Below are 17,580 nucleotides of genomic sequence, written 5' to 3'. Positions count from 1 at the left end.
CAGGTAAGCAAGCGAGTGCAGGATCTGGCTGGCCACTACCGGCACCAGCACGAGCAAGCTCTATGCAGGGCCTGTGACCAGAGCAGGCATGAGCAAATGACTGCAGGATCTAGCTGGCTGCTCTGGGCAGCTTCAGGAGCAAGCTCCATTTGGGGTCTGTGGTGGTGCCCAAGTGGGGGTGCCTGTGACCCCAAAGCCCCAGAGGGAGTTTACAATGCTCTCTTAGTGCCACTGTTTGAGGATGGCTGTGTGTTAACAGCTCAGCTGGCCCCTAGCCTCATTGTGTGGGGTGGCTACCCGCCACCAGTGAGGGCAAAGAGCGGGTGTGACAGCCTTTTGGGTAGCCAAACTTGGTGGGTCCCGAGCTCTTGTCTGGCATACAAGAAGAATGAGGTTGTGTGGAACACTTGAAGGATGATGAAGGTGGAGAATTCTATAGAGTGGTCACAATGGCTCTCAGTGGAGAGGGGAGCTAGAGAGGGGATAGAAAGGGCCGGTCATCTTCTCCCCAAAGTCTGGCTATCTCTTCCCAAAAGTCTGGCCATCTCTCTCATCTACTGACTGAGTATGCGGTCTTTATAGGCACAGAATGAGGGTGGGGCGGCCATAGATAGTTTTGGAAAGGGCAACATTCAATTGGTAAGAAGACATTATTCAGAAAGAACCAACTAGGAGGGAGCAAGCAAAGAGGAATAGAAGTTCTTACTTTGGGCTGTGGGTTTCAGGCTTTTCGGCTCAAAGGTGTGGTTTCACTGGGGGCCTGCCACATCTGCTTAGAATGTCTCAACTTCCTGTCGTGCCTCTATCACTATCAAATATTTGTATGAAGAAACCTCTCCTAAGCCACATTCCAATCACCCCTCTTCCTCAAAGAGATTATCAGACTCTGACTTTCTCAGCTTTGGTCCTCTTGGAGTTTGGTTCTTTAGCTGTTTAAAATCTTATGAAGGCAAACTTTGATCATTTAGGCTCTTTTCTCAAAGTTCCAAAGTAGACGGCTCCTTAACAGGTAGGTTTTATTTTACAGAATTCAGGTTTACAAACTGGACACTACTACATTAGCTTCTGCTACCTATCAAAGCTTTCAATAGGTGGGCTTTTATTTCATGGATTATCTGATTATCTGAAGGTTAACTCTTTGTCCTCCTTCAGCCCCCACTGGACTGTAAATTCTTTGAACAATGACTGTCTTTCTTTGGCCTCATCTAATTATGGACCCTGGCACATACTAAATAGTCACTAAGTAATTCTTAAATAACTTTTATTTCCACATTCACAGTTCAAAACATTCCGTAGTGTAACAAAAATTTCAATCTTTCAAAAGTCCAGTACCCTTAGTTTGATTCAAGCTCCATCAAAGATGAATCGGTTAGTTTTTAATCTGCAGTTTACAAGTCATAGTTCATATTTCAAAAAGCCTAACATAGGTGATAGGTTTGCCCACAAAAGGGATAAAAAGGCTAATGAAAATGTTTAATTATTTGCTTTGGGCTGGAATTTTAGTACCTAGGTCTGCCTACATGGTGCCAGTCAGAAGCATGATTTGTGTTGTACATGCGTTTATGTAGCAAAATATAATTATTTAATAAATGCAGTTTGGTAAACATAATCTTTTAAAACACAGGACATAGGGGAGTAAAAAGAAGGCCTTGGTGATTAAAAAGTTGGAAACCACTGCATTAAATTACCTTCAAATCCCTTTAGGTATCCTGTTTATCCTTATAAACATTAGCTCTCACTGTACAGCATCATAAAGACAAGTAAAAGAGTTAGACTTTTTTTTTTTTTTTTTTTTTTGAGATGGAGTTTCACTCTTGTTGCCCAGGCTGGAGTGCAGTGGCACGATCTTAGCTCACTGCAACCTCCGCCTCCCAGATTCAAGTGATTCTCCTGTCCTAGTCTCCCAAGTAGCTGGGACTACAGGCATGCCCCACCATGCCCAGCTAATTTTTGTATTTTTAGTAGAGACAGGGTTTTACTATGTTGGCCAGGCATAGTAACTCCTCGTGATCAACTCCTGACCTCGTGATCCACCCACCTCGGCCTCCCAAAGTGCTGGAATTACAGGTACGAGCCACCACACCTGGCCTACACTCCTTACTTTCACAGGGTTTTTTTCCCACATTTAAACTTGTCACTCGACTAGGAAGTCAAGATTGAAATGGCTCTTTCCATGAATAATTTAGTTTTGGGGTTGTTGCCAAAGCGATTTATAATGATTTTAATAATGATAGACATCCCCTGACACATTGGTGCAGTGGCTCATGCCTGTAATCCCAACCCTTTGAGAGGCTGAGGAGGGAGGACTGCTTGTGCCCAGGAGTTCAAGACCAGCCTGGGCAACATAGTGAGACCTCGTCTCTTTGTATTTTAAAAAAATAAATAATTTTAAAAATTGTATCATTGGGACCATATTCTAATGTCAATTCTGAGACAGAAAAAAAAAGGTGATTACGTTCAAGAGCTTTTAGCTTTTCCACTTCATTATACTTACATCTTTGAAAACTCCAGCAGGAATTTTCTATGCTTTCCCACCTTTACATGGTTTTCCTAATAAAACCCATCTGTAGTGCAATAAGATGTGGTCTCCATCAGGCTTTTTGTAGTTTTACTATATTCATTAGGTTTCTGCTATCTATTAGAATAGGTCCTGTTTGTAGACTCTCTTACAGTCCTCAAATTCCTTTCCAATGTGAAGTTTCTGGTGTTTAAGAAAAGCTGTCCGCCCACTGAAGGCCTTACCACAGTTGCTACATTCAAAGGGTTTCTCTCTGGTATGAATTCTTTGATGACCGATAAGGTGTGAGTTCTGACTGAAGGCCTTCCCACATTCAGGGCATTCATAGGGTTTTTCTCCTGTATGAATACGATAGTGTCTAATAAGATCTGAGCTTCCCCTAAAAGATTTCCCACATTTGGTGCATACATAAGGTTTTTCTCCACTGTGAATTCTATGATGTTTCAGAAGGTCTGAGCTCTCATTGAAAGTTTTCCCACATTCTTTACATTCGTAGGGTTTCTCTCCTGTATGAGTTACCTGATGTCTGATGAAGTCTGAGCTGCCCTGGAAATTCCTACCACACCGATTACACCAATAAGCTTTCTCTTCCTGGTGAGTTCTCTGCTCTCTCCTAAGCTCCTCATCCTTGCTAAAGGTTTTCTCACATTCAAGTTTCTCTCCAGCATGCAATCTCTGATGTCTGAGGAAAGCCTTGCGCCACATGAAGAGTTTCCCACATTCCTTACATTCATAGGGCTTCTCACCACTGTGAATTCTCTGATGTCGAATAAGGACGGAACGCTGCCTGAAAGCTTTCCTACATTCAGTGCACTGATAGGGCTTCTCTCCAGTATGGATTTTCTGGTGTGTAACAAGGTGTGATCTGTGGCTGAAGGATTTCCCACATTCACTACATTCATGAGGTTTCTCTCCAGTATGAACACGATGGTGTGTATTAAGTTCTGAGCTACTCATAAAAGATTTCCCACATTCGGTGCATACATAAGGTCTTTCTCCACTGTGAATTCTGTGATGTCTCACAAGGTGTGAGCTCTTATTGAAAGTTTTCCCACATTCTTTACATTCATACGGTTTCTCTCTTGTATGAGTTACCTGATGTCTGATGAGGTCTGAGCTGCCCTGGAAAGTCCTACCGCACTGATTACACAAATAAGCTTTTTCTTCCTGGTGAAGTCTCTGCTCTTCTGTAAGCTCCTCATCCTTGCTGAAGGTTTTCTCACATTCTTCAAGTTTCTCTCCAGCATGCAGTCTCTGATGTTTGAGGGAAGCTGTGCGCCCACTGACGGTCTTCCCACGTTTGTGACATTCATAGGGTTTCTCTCCACTGTGGAGTCTCTGGTGTTCAGTAAGGTGAGAATGCTGCCTGAAGGCTTTTTCACATTCATTACACTTGAGGGGTTTCTCTCCAGTGTGAATTCTCTGATGTGTGACAAGGTGGGAACTTTGACTGAAGGCCTTCCCACATTTATTGCATAAATATCGCTTCCCCACACTGTGGATTCTCTGATGTAGGACAAGGTTTGAGCTTCCCTTAAAAGCCTTCCCACACTCTTTGCACTCATAGGGATTCCCGCCTCTGTGAATTTGCTTATGTCTCAGCAGATTAGAGCTCTGATTGAAGTCTTTTCCACATTCATGACATATATAAGGTTTCTTTCCTGTATTAATTCTCTGATGTATAAGATTTGAACTTTGATTAGAGTCCTTCCCACATTCATTACACACATATGGTTTATTTCCAGGATGAATTCTCTGATGTATTATCAGGTTTGAACTCCTGTTGAAGGTTTTTCCACATTCCTTACATTCATAGGTCTTATTTATATTATGAATTTTCTGATGTTCAGTTAATCCTGACTTATGTTTGAAGTTTTGGCCACTAACCTCATATCTATGGGAGCTTTCACCTGCAGAAGGTATTTTTTCTCCTTCCTTACATCCATGGCCAATCTCTCCCACAATGGCTTTCTTGGGGATAATACACATTTCCCTGATACCTCTCTCTTGGGAAGGGAGATGTCTCACTGCATCCTTTAAAGGGCTTACCCAGTGCTTCAATAATCTGTCCTCAGAATTACTGGTTTCAACTAACTCACATTCCTGGGTGATCTGTCTTTGGAGTTTTTCGGATGCAGCCCTCGCTGACTCCTTTTCTTCAGAAATTTCCATCTTTGATTTTCGTTCCTTCATCTTATTCCTGTTTTCAGAATCTGAAATGATAAGTAGATCATTCTATGATTCCTAAAATACAAATATCACCTCTTCACTATGCTGGGCAGTCTAAGAGGGAGGAACAAAGAACTCAGAAGACCTTTCCCTGCCAAAGCTGAGATGTGGACTTCACTAGAGACACTGTGGCTATCACAAGAACCTGTGCTCCCACATACCCTGTTGGTAAAGAAACCTGCCAGGGTGCAGGCTGGAGCTGGGCTGTGGGAGTGGCCTAAAGGGTGGTGAATTAATTCACTGGGGGAGGAGGGCAATCTGGAGTTGGTCCACAGGAAGGGGCCTGTTGGATGGGGGAGGAACTTGCTAGATGGTGTGGCTGGGCCTGAACTGGTTCACAGGAAGCAGCCCACTAGGGTAAGTGCCACCAGGCCTTCCACAAGTTGATCTGCTAGCAGCCACATCAGTAAATAATTAAAATCAACATATAAAAATAGAACAGCACACTGGTACCAGGAAAATAAGTTAGTTTCTCTTCCTATGGCCATGCATTGTCCCTCCAGCATCCTCTGTTGACAAAGTCTAAATCTTGTACCAACTGGCAAAGGAAAAATGTTTACAGAATCCAGCTTTGTAACACAAGCAAACAAAGATGGTGGATTTGGAGTTGAGAGGCAATAAATTAATAACTAGCATACGGCTCGTTCCTCCCAATATACCATGATAGTTATGCAAATCTGTACTATGCCTCAGAATAAAAATAATTGGCTGTCATTTCAATAGAAATCAATTCTCTTTTTCTCAGACCTCACATTTTTCTTTCTAATATTCTGATGAAATTGCCTCTTTTTGTATGGCAATTTTATTTCTTCTGAAATTACAAGATAGATGAGCTTATTGCTTATGCGTGTCCATGTTATCAAATCCCTGACCTTCCCCAGTGGATTAGTTCATTTTCATGTGGCTGATAAAGGCATACCTGAGACTGGAGAGAAAAAGAGGTTTAATTGGACTTATAGTTCCACATGGCTGGGAAGGCCTCAGGATCATGGTGGGAGGTGAAAGGCACATCTTACATGGCGGTGGCAAGAGAAAATGAGGAAGATGCAAAAGCAGAAACCCACGATGAAACCATCAGATCTCATGAGACTTATTCACTACCATGAGAATAGGGGGGAAACTGCCCCCATGATTCAAATTATCTCTCCCCATGTCCCTCCCACAAAATGTGGGATTTATGGGAGTACAATTCAAGATGAGATTTGAGTGGGGACACAGAGCCAAACCACATCATTCTGCCCCTGGCCCCTCCAAATCTTATGTCCTCACATTTCAAAATCAATCATGCCTTCCCAACACTCCCCCTAAGCCTTAACTCATTTCAGCATTAACCCAAAAATCCACAGTTCAAAGTCTCATCAGAAACAAGGCAAATCCCTTCTGCCTATGAGTCTGTAAAGTCAGAAGCAAGCTAGTTACGTCCTACATGCAATCGGTACAGGTATTGTTGGGTAAATACAGCTGTTCCAAATGGGAGAAATTGGCCAAAACAAAGGGGTTACAGGGCCCATGCAAGTTGAAATCCAGCAAGGCAGTCAAATTTTAAACCTCCAGAATGATCTCATTTGACTCCAGGTCTCACATCCAGGTCATGCTGATGCAAAAAGTGGGTTCCCATGGTCTTGGGCACCTCCACCCCTGTGGCTTTGCAGGGCACAGCCTCACTCCTGGCTGCCTTCACAGGCTGGTGTTGAGTGTCTGCGGCTTTTCCAGGCGTATGGTGCAAACTGTAGGTGGATCTGCCATTCTGGGGTCTGGAGGTCATTGGCCCTCTTCTCACAGCTCCACTAGAAGGTGCCCAAGCAGGGACTCTATATGGCGGCTCCAACCCCATATTTCCCTTCTGCAGTGCCCTAGCAGAGGTTCTCCATGACATCCCTGCCCCTGCAGCAAACTTCTGGCTGGGCATCCAAGCGTTTCCATACATCTCTGAAATCCAGGTGGAAGTTCCCAAACCTCAGTTCTTGACTTCTGGGCACCTAAAGACAACACCATGTAGAAACTGCCAAGGCTTGGGGCTTGCACCCTGTGAAGCCGCAGTTCGAGCTCTATCTACATTGGCCCCTTTCAGCCATGGCTGGAGTGGCTGGGATGCAGCACACCAGGTCCCTAGGCTGGACACAGCATGGGGACCCTGGGCCTGCCCCACAAAACCATTTTCTCCTAGGCCTCCAGGCCTGTGATGGGAGGGGGCTGCTGTGAAGACTTCTGATATGCCCTGGAGACATTTTCCCCATTGTCTTGGGGATTAACATTCAGCTTCTTGTTACTTATGCAAATTTCTGCAGCCTGATTGAATTTCTCCTCAGAAAATGGGTTTTTCTTTCTTATCACATTGTGAGGCTGCAAATTTTCTGAACTTTTATGCTCTGCTTCCCTCATAAAACTGAATCCCTTTAATAGGACCCAAGTCACATCTTGAATGTTTTGCTGCTTAGAAATTTCTTCCACCAGATACCCTAAATCATCACTCTCAAGTTCAAAGTTCCACAAGTCTGTAGGGCAGCGGCAAAATGCCACCAGTGTCTTTGCTAAAACATAACAAGAGTCACCTCTGCTCCAGTTCCTGACAAGTTCCGCATCTCCATCTGAGACCACCTCAGCCTGGACCTTTTTGTCTATATTGCTGTTAGGCTTTTGGTCAAAGCCACTCAACAAGTGTGGGGAAAAGAGAGAGAGATCATACTGTTACTGTGTCTATATAGAAAGAAGTAGATTTAAGAGACTCCATTTTGTTCTGTATTTGAGATGCTGTTAATCTGTAACCCTACCCCAACCCTGTCCTTGAAAGAGACATGTGCTGTGGTGACTCAAGGTTTAGCGGATTTTGGGCTGTGCAGGATGTGCTTTGTTAAACAAGTGCCTGAAGGCAGTATGCTTGTGAAAAGTCATCACCATTCTCTTAATCTCAAGTACCCAGGGACACATACGCTGCGGAAGGTTGCAGGGACCTCTGCCTAGGAAAACCAGGTAGTGTCCAAGGCTTCTCCCCATGTGATAGTCTGAAATATGGCCTCATGGGAAGGGAAGGACCTAATGGTCCCCTTGCCTGACAGCCGTGAAGGGTCTGTGACTGAGGAGGATTAGTGTAAGAGGAAAGAAGGCCTCTGGGCAGTTGAGATAGAGAAAGGCATCTGTCTCCTGCCTGTCCCTGGGCAATGGAACCTCTCGGTGTAAAACCCGATTGTATGTTCTATTTACTGAGATAGGAGAAAACTGCCTTAGGGCTGAAGGTGGGACTTGCTAGTGGCAATGCTGCTCTTTATGCACTAAAAAGGTTTATGGAGATGTTTGCATATGCATATCAAGGCACAGCACTTTTCCTTAAACCTACCCATGTCACAGAGATCTTTATTCAAATGTCTTTCTGCTGACCTTCTCCCTACTATGATCCTGTTGTTCTGCCACTTCATTTTTCTGAGATGGTAAAGATAATGATCGATAAATAATGAGGGAACTCAGAGACCAGTGCCGGTGCGGGTCCTCTGTATGCTGAGCGCCGGTCCCCTGGGCCCACTTTTTCTTTCTCTATACTTTGTCTGTGTCTCATTTCTTTTCTCAAGTCTCTTGTTCCACCTAATGCCCACAGGTGTGGAGGGGCAGGCCACCCCTTCAACAACTCTCTATGAAGTTCCAAACTTTCCCACATTTTCCTGTCTTCTTCTGAGCCCCCCATACTGTTCCAGCCTTTGCCTGTTATGGAGCTCCAAAATTGCTTCCACATTTGGGTGTCTTTTCAGCAGCACCTCTGGTACCAATTTACTATATTAGTCTGTTTTCACGCTGCTGATGAAGACATACCTGAGACTGGGAAAGAGGTTTAATTGAACTTACAGTTCTACATGGCTTGAGAGGCCTCGGAATTATGGCAGGAGGCAAAAGGCACTTCTTACATGGTGGTGGCAAGAGAAAATGAGGAAGATGCAAAAACAGAAACCAATGATAAAACCATCAGGTCTCATGAGACTTGTTCACTACCACGAAAACAGTATGGGGGAAACCATCTCCATGATTCATATCATCTCCCACAACATGTGGGAATTACGGAAGTACAATTCAAGATGAGATTTGGGTGGGGACACAGAGCCAAACCATATCAGTCAGTCACAAAAACACATTTCTGAGCTCCTTGGGAGCGTGGTCCTGCTGATAGGGACTCTAGTCATTAATCTTCTTGCAGTGAATGAGCAGCAACATGGCCCAGTGATTAAGAGCATGGACTGAAGGGCAAACTGCCTGAGTTTGAAACCTGGCTCCACCACTTAATGATGGTGAGACCTCAGGCAAATCACAGAGCTCTCAGTGCCCCAGCTTCCTCATCTATAAAATGGACATAATGATAGTATTTACTTCATAGACTTGTTATGAGAATCAAACACATACAAATATACATAAAACATTTAGAACAGTGCTTTGCATATAGAAAGCACTATGCGTCAGCTGCCGTTATTACTATTATTATTAATATTTACCCTTTAAATATTAAGTAATATGTCCCTAGAACAAAAAAAGGCTGGATTTCCTTCTTTTTTTTTTTTTTTTTTTAGAGATATCGTCTCACCATGTTGCCCAGGCTGGTCTCACACTCCTGGGGTCAGGCAATCCTCCTGCCTTGGACTCCCAAAATGCTGGGATTGCAGGTGTCAGTCACTGCACCTGGCCTTGGATTTCATTTAAATACCATACCCTCTCCTGCAACTGAAAGACAGTGGGCTTACTGCTTTTGGGTGTCCATATTATCAAACCTTTATTATTGGAAAGAATTGGCTTTGTCATAATTTTCCCTTAAAGAGTATAGTGGTTTTTTTTCTTTTGGTTTGAGATATATATATATTTTTAAATTCAGAAGCAGATTACTATTTAAAAGATGGGGCCGGGCGCGGTGGCTCAAGCCTGTAATCCCAGCACTTTGGGAGGCCGAGGCGGGTGGATCACGAGGTCAGGAGATCGAGACCATCCTGGCTAACAAGGTGAAACCCCGTCTCGACTAAAAAAATACAAAAAACTAGCCGGGCGAGGTGGCGGGCGCCTGTAGTCCCAGCTACTCGGAGGCTGAGGCGGGAGAATGGCGTGAACCCGGGAGGCGGAGCTTGCAGTGAGCTGAATTGCGCCACCGCACTCCAGCCTGGGCGACACAGCGAGACTCCGTCTCAAAAAAAATAAATAAATAAAAAATAAATAAAAGATGGTAGATTAAAGGTTGTCCAATTTTTTTTTTTTTTAACAAAAAACTTGTGATCTGAAGGGCTTTTATTGTGTCATACTGAACTCTTGAAAGCCAAAAGCTGAAGGAAGGTGTGCCTCTAGATTTGATGAGGTGTTTGTGGCAGCAAATCTGTATGAAGGCTTTGAAGTGCCTGGGCTCAGTTTCCTCTGCTTGTTCCCATAGTACTTTTTAATAAAGAGCCTGCTTCATTGTTTGGGGTAGTAATTGTTAAGATGTGTAGGATGTGGCCAGAGTAGCGGTGGCTCAAGCCTCAAATCCCAGCACTTGGGAGGCGAGGAGCAGGCGGATCAGTGGGGAGTCGAGACCATCACAGCTGCGGTGAAACCCGCCTCTACTAAAAAATACAAAAACTAGCGAGGCCGAGGTGGGCCGAGAGCCTGTAGTCCCAGCTACTCGGGGCTGAGGCAGGAGAATAGTAAACCGGAGGCGAGGCTTGCAGTGAGCTGAGATGGCCACTGCACTCCAGCCTGGGAAGCGACAAACTCCGTCTCAAAAAAAAAAAAAAAAGACATTGTAGGATGTATGCTTAAAATAAAAAAATACGTATTTTCAAGGAAGAATAAAGGAAAGAAAGGAACATGAGTAACAGATTAGAAACATACATCCATGAGGCCGGGCGCGGTGGCTCACGACTGTAATCCCAGCACTTTGGGAGGCCAAGGTGGGTGAATCCGCGAGGTCAGAATCGAAGACCATCCTGGCTTTCTGGTGAAACCCGTCTCTACTACAAACACAAAAAATTAGCCGGGCGTGGTGGCGGGCGCCTGTAGTCCCAGCTACTCGGGAGGCTGAGGCAGGAGAATGGCGTGAACCCGGGAGGCAGAGCTTGCAGTGAGCTGAGATTGCGCCACTGCACTCCAGCCTGGGCGAAAGAGCGAGACTCCGTCTCAAAAAAAAAGAAAGAAAAGAAAAGAAACATCCATCCATGAGGAATACAAAGAAATTAATAGGAAACATTCAGCAGAGAGTTCTCCATTATCTGAAAGAAATTTTAGACAAAATAACTCTTTAAATAAAAGCCTAAAGAAGAGATATAAGGGTTTAAAACAGATTACACATTTAAAAATTTGACATTTTTAATTTAAAAACAAAAAATCGAGTCACGTAGCCAAAAAAAAAAAAAAGAAAAGGAAAAGGAAAAAATAATAGCAGTGGGGCTGCCCAGGCTGGTCTTGAACTCCTGGCTTCAAGTGATCCTCCCACCTTGGCCTCCCAAAGTGCTGGGATTATAGGTGTGAACCACTGTGCCAGGCCATTTTTTTTTTTTTTTTTGTTGAGATAGGGTCTCACTCTGTCACCCAGGCTGGAGTGCAGTGCAGTGGTGCAATCATGGTTCACTGCAGTCTTGACCTCTCAGGCTGAGATGATTCTCCCACCTCAGCCTCCCAAGTAGCTGGGATTACAGGCATGCTGCAGCACACATGCCAAATTTTTTGTAGAGATGGGGCTTGCCATGTTGCCCAGGGTGTTCTGGAACTCCTGGCCTCAAGGGATCCTCCTGCCTCGGCTTCCCAAAGTGCTAGGATTACAGGCGTGTGCCACTGCACCCAGCTTCTTTTGTTTTTTTCATACATTCTGTCATTCTGTCACCCCGGCTGGAGTGCAGTGGTGCAATCATAGCTCACTGCAACCTCAAACTCCTGGGCTCAAGCAATTCTCCCACTTCAGCCTGGCACGATAGGCACACCACCATATCCAGCTAGTTTAAAACAATTTTTTGTAGAGAGAAGGTCTCACTATGTTGCCCAGGCTGGTCTCAAACTCCTGGCCTCAAGCAATCCTTCAGTCTCCCAAAGTGCTGAGATTATAGACATGAGCCACCATGCTTGGCCAAAAACAAATTAGATTAGAAAGCAATAAAAAGAAGTGAGAAGTGACTTGACAAAGCTGAGGAAATAAATGGAAGGGCAAAGGAAAACATTATGTAAATGAAATTCACATAAGGAACAACGAAAATAATCACGACAAGGTCACAATGAAGCCTGGAGAAATAATAAAAAATGAAATGAATACAAATGTGATTACAGAGAAAACAAGTAATTAAAGAAAGATAATCAAATACATATAATTAGTGTTCCTAAAGAAAAGAGCAAACATAGGCCGGGCGCAGTGGCTCACGCCTGTAATCCCAGCACTTTGGGAGGCCGAGGCAGGCGGATCACCAGAGGTCAGGAGTTCGAGACCAGCCTGACCAACATAGAGAAATCCTGTGTCTACTAAAAACACAAAATTAGCTGGGCATGGTGGCGTGTGCCTGTAGTCCCAGCTACTCGGGAGGCTGAGGCAGGAGAATCACTTGAACCCGGGAGGCGGAGGTTGTGGTGAGCCGAGATCGCGCCATTGCACTGCAGCCTGGGCAACAAAAAACTCTGTCTCAAAAAAAAAACACAAAAAAAAAAAAAAAAAAAAAAAAAAAAAAAAAAGAACATTAAAAAAGAAAAAAACCAATATATAACAGAGGAAAATGTTGCTGAAATAAACACTTAGATCTATTGGAAAGGTAAATTGTACCTCATAAAAAGTAGAAGAGTCAAAACTGAGACATGTCCTTTTGAAGTAATTAAATTTCAGGAATAAATGAGCAAATGGGCATCTAGGCAGAAAAGGAAGTAGTGTGCAAGACAGAATTTCAGGTTGACTTTGTCCTTCCCCAGTTATACTCCATACCAGATTTAATAATGCCCATATAATTCCAAGGAGAAACAGTGTGAGCCGATAATTTTTTTACCCAGTAAAGTGTTCTCTTGCATTAAAAGCAATAGGCAAACATTTCCAGTTATGTAAAAACTTAGGGAGTATGAGAGTTGTAAGCCCTTTTTGAAAATAACTATTGCAAAGACATATAGCCAATAAAGAAGTGAATTAAGATGAACCCTCAGGAATTAAGAGGGCATTGTAAAAGAATGGTCTAACGGAAAAAAAAAACGTTTTCCCTCTGCCCTTACACCACAGTCAGTCAACACAGAAGACTTGTGTAACCAAATGTTTATTTTAATTATTTTTAGTTTTAGGGATGAGGGTCTTGCTATCACCCAGGCTGGAGTGTAGTGGTGCCATCATAGTTCACTGCAGCCTTGAACTCCTGGCCTCAAACCATCCTCCTGCCTCAGCCTCCTGAATCGTTGGGATAACAGGCAAGAGCTGAAACTGCCTTGGCAAAATTATAATTGAGGAAATTATGGCAGTGAAAGAGAGCAGACCTAACTAACCCCATCTTCTAACCTCTAAACTGTCTTTGTTCATTCCTGGTATGAACAAAGGCATAGGTCAAACTAGCCCTGGGAAGGAATTTAGTTTATAGATTAAATGCTGAAACAAAATTGATAACAGCCCTTTCCTGAAAAACCCCTTCTTGCCTGGGGACCAGTCTGCCTTTGTAGGGCTAACAAATTAGCTACAAGATTAGAAATTACAATTAGGGGCCATACAGCCTCTATAAGGGTTTGAACTTCCCCAAATTGCCCTTGGGAATAACATCACTGTTGCAAAACCTAAGATCAGTGCTTGAGATATTTTGTGGACCCTGCATTCCAGTGCAGCAAATGACACCACCCAGACCGATAACCTGGATCAACCGGTTCTGCAATCCCACCTGGGAGCATAAGTCAGAAAGTAGAACTCACTTCACCCCTCGATGAGTTCATCTTCAACCCAACCAGTTAGCACTTCCCACTTTCCAAGCCCATACGCCAAATTATCCTCAAAAACTCTGATCTACGAATGCTCTGGGAGGCTGTTTAATAATAAAACTCCCGTCTCCTGCATAGCCGACTCTGCATGAATTACTCTTCCTCCGTTGCAATTCCCCTTTCTTGATAAATTCCTGTGTCTTGATAAATTGGCTCTGTCTAGGCAGTGGGCAAGGTGATCCCACTGGGCGGTTACAGAGCCACGATACCCTCTGACCAAATATTTTGGGGTTTTCCCACACACACCAAGCAAGCAATAAATTCTGCAGCAACAACAGCTAGGTGTTCTCTAATTCAGTTCAATTCGGACACTATCTACCTGGAGATGGCGTCAAATCCCAAGGTTGAGGACTCAATTCACCAGACTGCACCGCACTTCTGATGCCAATCACAAGTCCCAGGTTGTTTTACCTGTGCTTCTGACCGACCAGCTATAAATCAGGGATCCTAAGCTCCCTTATTGGGTTAAATTATTTGCTAGAGTGGCAAAGTCTGCCACTGAACTCAGGGAAACATGTACTTATATTGGGAAACAGTACCAGTTTATTATAAAGGATATTACAAAGGACACAGATGAAGAGATGCATAAGGCAAGCCAAGTGGGACGGGGAGCAGAGCTTCCATGCCCTCTCTGGGCACACCACTCTCCAGGAACCTCTATGTGTTCAGCTATCTGGAAGCTCTCCAAACTCCATCCTTTGAGGTTTTAATGGAGGCTTCATTAAGTAGGCATAATTGATTCAAAAAAAAAAAAAAAAAAAGTCCAGGCACGGTTGCTCATGCCTGTAATCCAGCACTTTGGGAGGCTAAAGCAGGTGGACACATGGTCAGGAGATCAAGACCAGCCTGACCAAGATGGTGAAACCCTGTCTCTACTAAACATACAAAAATTAGCTGGGCATGGTGGCAGGCGCCTGTAACCCCAGCTACTCAGGAGGCTGAGGCAGGAGAATCGCTTGAACCCGGGAGGCGGAGGTTGCAGTGAGCCAAGATTGCCCCACCGCACTCCAGCCTGGTGACAGAGCAAGACTCTTGTCTCAAGAAAAAAAGTAAGTTGGCCATTAATTCGAATAAGAACAAAGAGCATGAGCCAAGAAAATGTGTCTATACTCAAAGCTGGCCCAGGGGCCACCATTTTTTAACTTAGGAAATACCACTATTTCATGCCCAGTTCTTAGTATCTTGTAACTATGTCAATCCTTTTTAATTCACATTCATGGGAATGCATTAGGTGAAGCTAAACAAAGAGTCTATGCCTAGAGGAAGACACACACACACACGAAACAAGGTAGTAAGAGCCTATGAATTAGATGCTAAAAGCGCTGTGATGGCAATCCGGGAAGAGTTCCCAAACAACATGACTTTTGAAGCTTGTGGGGAAAAGAAAGATCGGACTGTTACGGTGTCTGTGTAGAAATAAGTAGACGTAGAGACTCCATTTTGTTCTGTACTAAGAAAAATTCTTCTGCCTTGAGATGCTGTTAATCTGTAACCCTACTCCCAACCCTGTGCTTGCAGAGACATCTGCTGTGTTTACTCAAGGTTTAATGGATTTAGTGCTATGCAGGATGTGCTTTGTTAAACAGGTGCTTGAAGGCAGCATGCTTGTTGAAAGTCATCACCATTCTCTAATCTCAAGTACCCAGGGACACAAACACTGCGAAAAGCCGCAGGGACCTCTGCCTAGGAAAGCCAGGTATTGTCCAAGGTTTCTCCTCATGTGATAGTCTGAAATATGGCCTCGGGGGAAGGGAAAGACCAGACCGTCCCCCAGCCTGTAAAGGGTCTGTGCTGAGGAGGATTAATAAAAGAGGAAAGCCTCTTTGCAGTTGAGATAGAGGAAGGCATCTGTCTCCTGCTCCTCCAATGGATTGTATGTTCTATTTACTGAGAGAGGAAAAAACTGCCTTAGGGCTGGAGGTGAGAAGTGCTAGTGGCAGTGCTGCTCTTTAATGCACAGAAATGTTTGTGGAGATGTTTGTATACGTGCACATCAAGGCACAGCACCTTTCCTTAAACTTATTTATGACAGAGATCTTTGTTCACGTTTTCCTGCTGACCCTCTCCGCTCGATTACCCTATTGTCCTGCCACATCCCCCTCTCTGAGATGGTGAAAATCACGATCAATAAATACTGAGGGAACTCAAAGCTCCGTATGCTGAGCGCCGGTCCCCTAGGCCTACTTTTCTTTCTCTGTACTTTGTCTCTGTGTCTGTTGCTTGTCTCAAGTCTCTCATTCCACAGGACGAGAAACACCCACAGCTGTGGAGGGGCAGGCTACCCCTTCAAAGCTGCTCCTAAAAGGAATGTAGACCCTTACAAAGAGACCAGCCCACCTAAATCCCTCCCTTGTCTGAACTCTTAACAGTCCTAATATTTTAGACTGAGTAGTAGAACATACCTGAACCATACAGTTCATTCCTGTAGCTTAGTCTAGTCTCCCCAGCGGGGTCACTCGTGGGATGCAGAAACCAGATTTGGTTACATATACAAATATACCTGGCACAGCTTTGGGTGAGGAATAATCAATTTATGCCTGACGGTGGATTCTGAGCCTCGGGAAGATGCCGTTAGCGGTACCCACAGGAGGGAACTGGAACAGGCAAGAGTAGCGGGAGGGGGCCGAGGGCGGGGCACGTGGAGACCAAGAAGCCTACCGAGAGCAAGATAGGCCCAGCCGTGCGCACCCGGAGCCTACATCCTCCTGAGGTCCCCCAGGCCTCTCGACATATGCATATGAGTTCTGCTCCACTCCTAGCCTGCCGGAGGACGCAGGCGCCGCGGCCCCCAACTCTGTGAAGGCAGCGGGGTCTCACCTCCGGGCCACCCCCAGCCTCCCGCTCGGTAGGGGGCCCCTCCACGGCCGCCATCACTGAGTCGGGGCTCCTAACGCCACCATCTTGGGCCCAGGGCCTGGGCCACGCGAGAACTTCGGTGCGCTCCCCTGAACTGCGGTCTCCGAGTCAGCGCCGCGCCCAGCCGACCCCCGTCTGCTCCAGCCAATCCGCGCGCGCTCCCCTGGCCGCCTCCCACCGATCAGGTGTCTCTGTGCAGACTCCGCCAGGACGCCAGTCGGCGCTGGGTAACTCGCTCAGCCCGGCGAAGTCTGACTTCCGGAGGGCTTCCTGCGCGCTAGCGGGTTACCACGGTTACCACCCAGCGGCGGAGTCCTCAGCTGGTCCTAGACACAGTTAGGGTTGGGGCTTTGGCACGGTCGGGTCCGGGGTGGGTGACCCCTCCAAGTAACTACGTTTTTGTTCTTCCTTTTTGTTTTGTTTTGTTTTTGAGATGGAGTCTCACTCTGTCGCCCAGGCTGGAGTGCAATGGTGAGATCTCAGCTCACTGCAGCCTCCATCTGCCAGATTCAAGCGATTCTCCTGCCTCGGCCTCCCCAGTAGCTGGGATTACAGGCGCCTACCACCACGCCCTGCTAATTTTTGTATTTTTAGTAGAGACGGGGTTTTGCCATGTTGGCCAGGCTGGTCTCGAACTCTTGTACTGCCTGTTCTGTTTTCATCTTTTGTTTTTGTTCCTGCATGCGTTTGTGGTCTCATTCATTGATGACTTATATTTGCAATGCCCTGTCAAAGGTTAGGCGATACAGAGCCCAACAAAGACTGTATAATGTTTAAAAGTGTAGGTTCTGAAGTGAGAAAGTCAGGCACTCAGTCAGAATTCTTGCCCCACCACTTAGGGGCTATATGACTTTGAACAAGTTACCTATTAATAGCTTCTTCATGCCTCCGTTGCTTCGTTTGTAAAGTGAGGTAAATAATAGGACCGACCTCACTGACATATGTATGTGAAGTTTGCATGTGGCAAAGGCCAGATACATATTAGTTATTACTATGGAGATGATGTTGGTTCGCATCGCATAGGATCGTGGTGAGAGTTATATATGTATGTAAAGATGTAA

General features: G+C 45.0%; 1 protein-coding gene across 4 annotated transcripts; it reads right to left on the bottom strand.

Annotated features, from left to right (window-relative positions):
* Positions 1-1,991: 1,991 nt before the first annotated feature.
* Positions 1,992-16,984, bottom strand: ZNF594 (zinc finger protein 594). Of its 4 annotated transcripts, none has more exons than XM_031661164.1 (2): positions 16,164-16,984; positions 1,992-4,731 (listed from the first exon to the last, which is right to left on the bottom strand). In XM_031661164.1, the coding sequence occupies exon 2, from the start codon at positions 4,709-4,711 to the stop codon at positions 2,639-2,641; it is 2,073 nt and encodes a 690-aa protein (XP_031517024.1). In that variant the 5' UTR covers positions 4,712-4,731; positions 16,164-16,984; the 3' UTR covers positions 1,992-2,638. The 4 variants fall into 4 exon arrangements, with proteins under 4 accessions (XP_031517024.1, XP_031517025.1, XP_031517023.1 ...); XM_031661165.1 differs by having other exon boundaries at positions 16,481-16,984; XM_031661163.1 differs by having other exon boundaries at positions 16,066-16,463.
* Between the last annotated feature and the right edge of the window lie 596 nt (positions 16,985-17,580).

Source organism: Papio anubis, unplaced genomic scaffold (assembly GCF_008728515.1).
Source record: "Papio anubis isolate 15944 unplaced genomic scaffold, Panubis1.0 scaffold1026, whole genome shotgun sequence".
Taxonomy (NCBI): Eukaryota; Metazoa; Chordata; class Mammalia; order Primates; family Cercopithecidae; genus Papio; species Papio anubis.
This window is presented reverse-complemented; position numbering and strand designations above follow the sequence as displayed.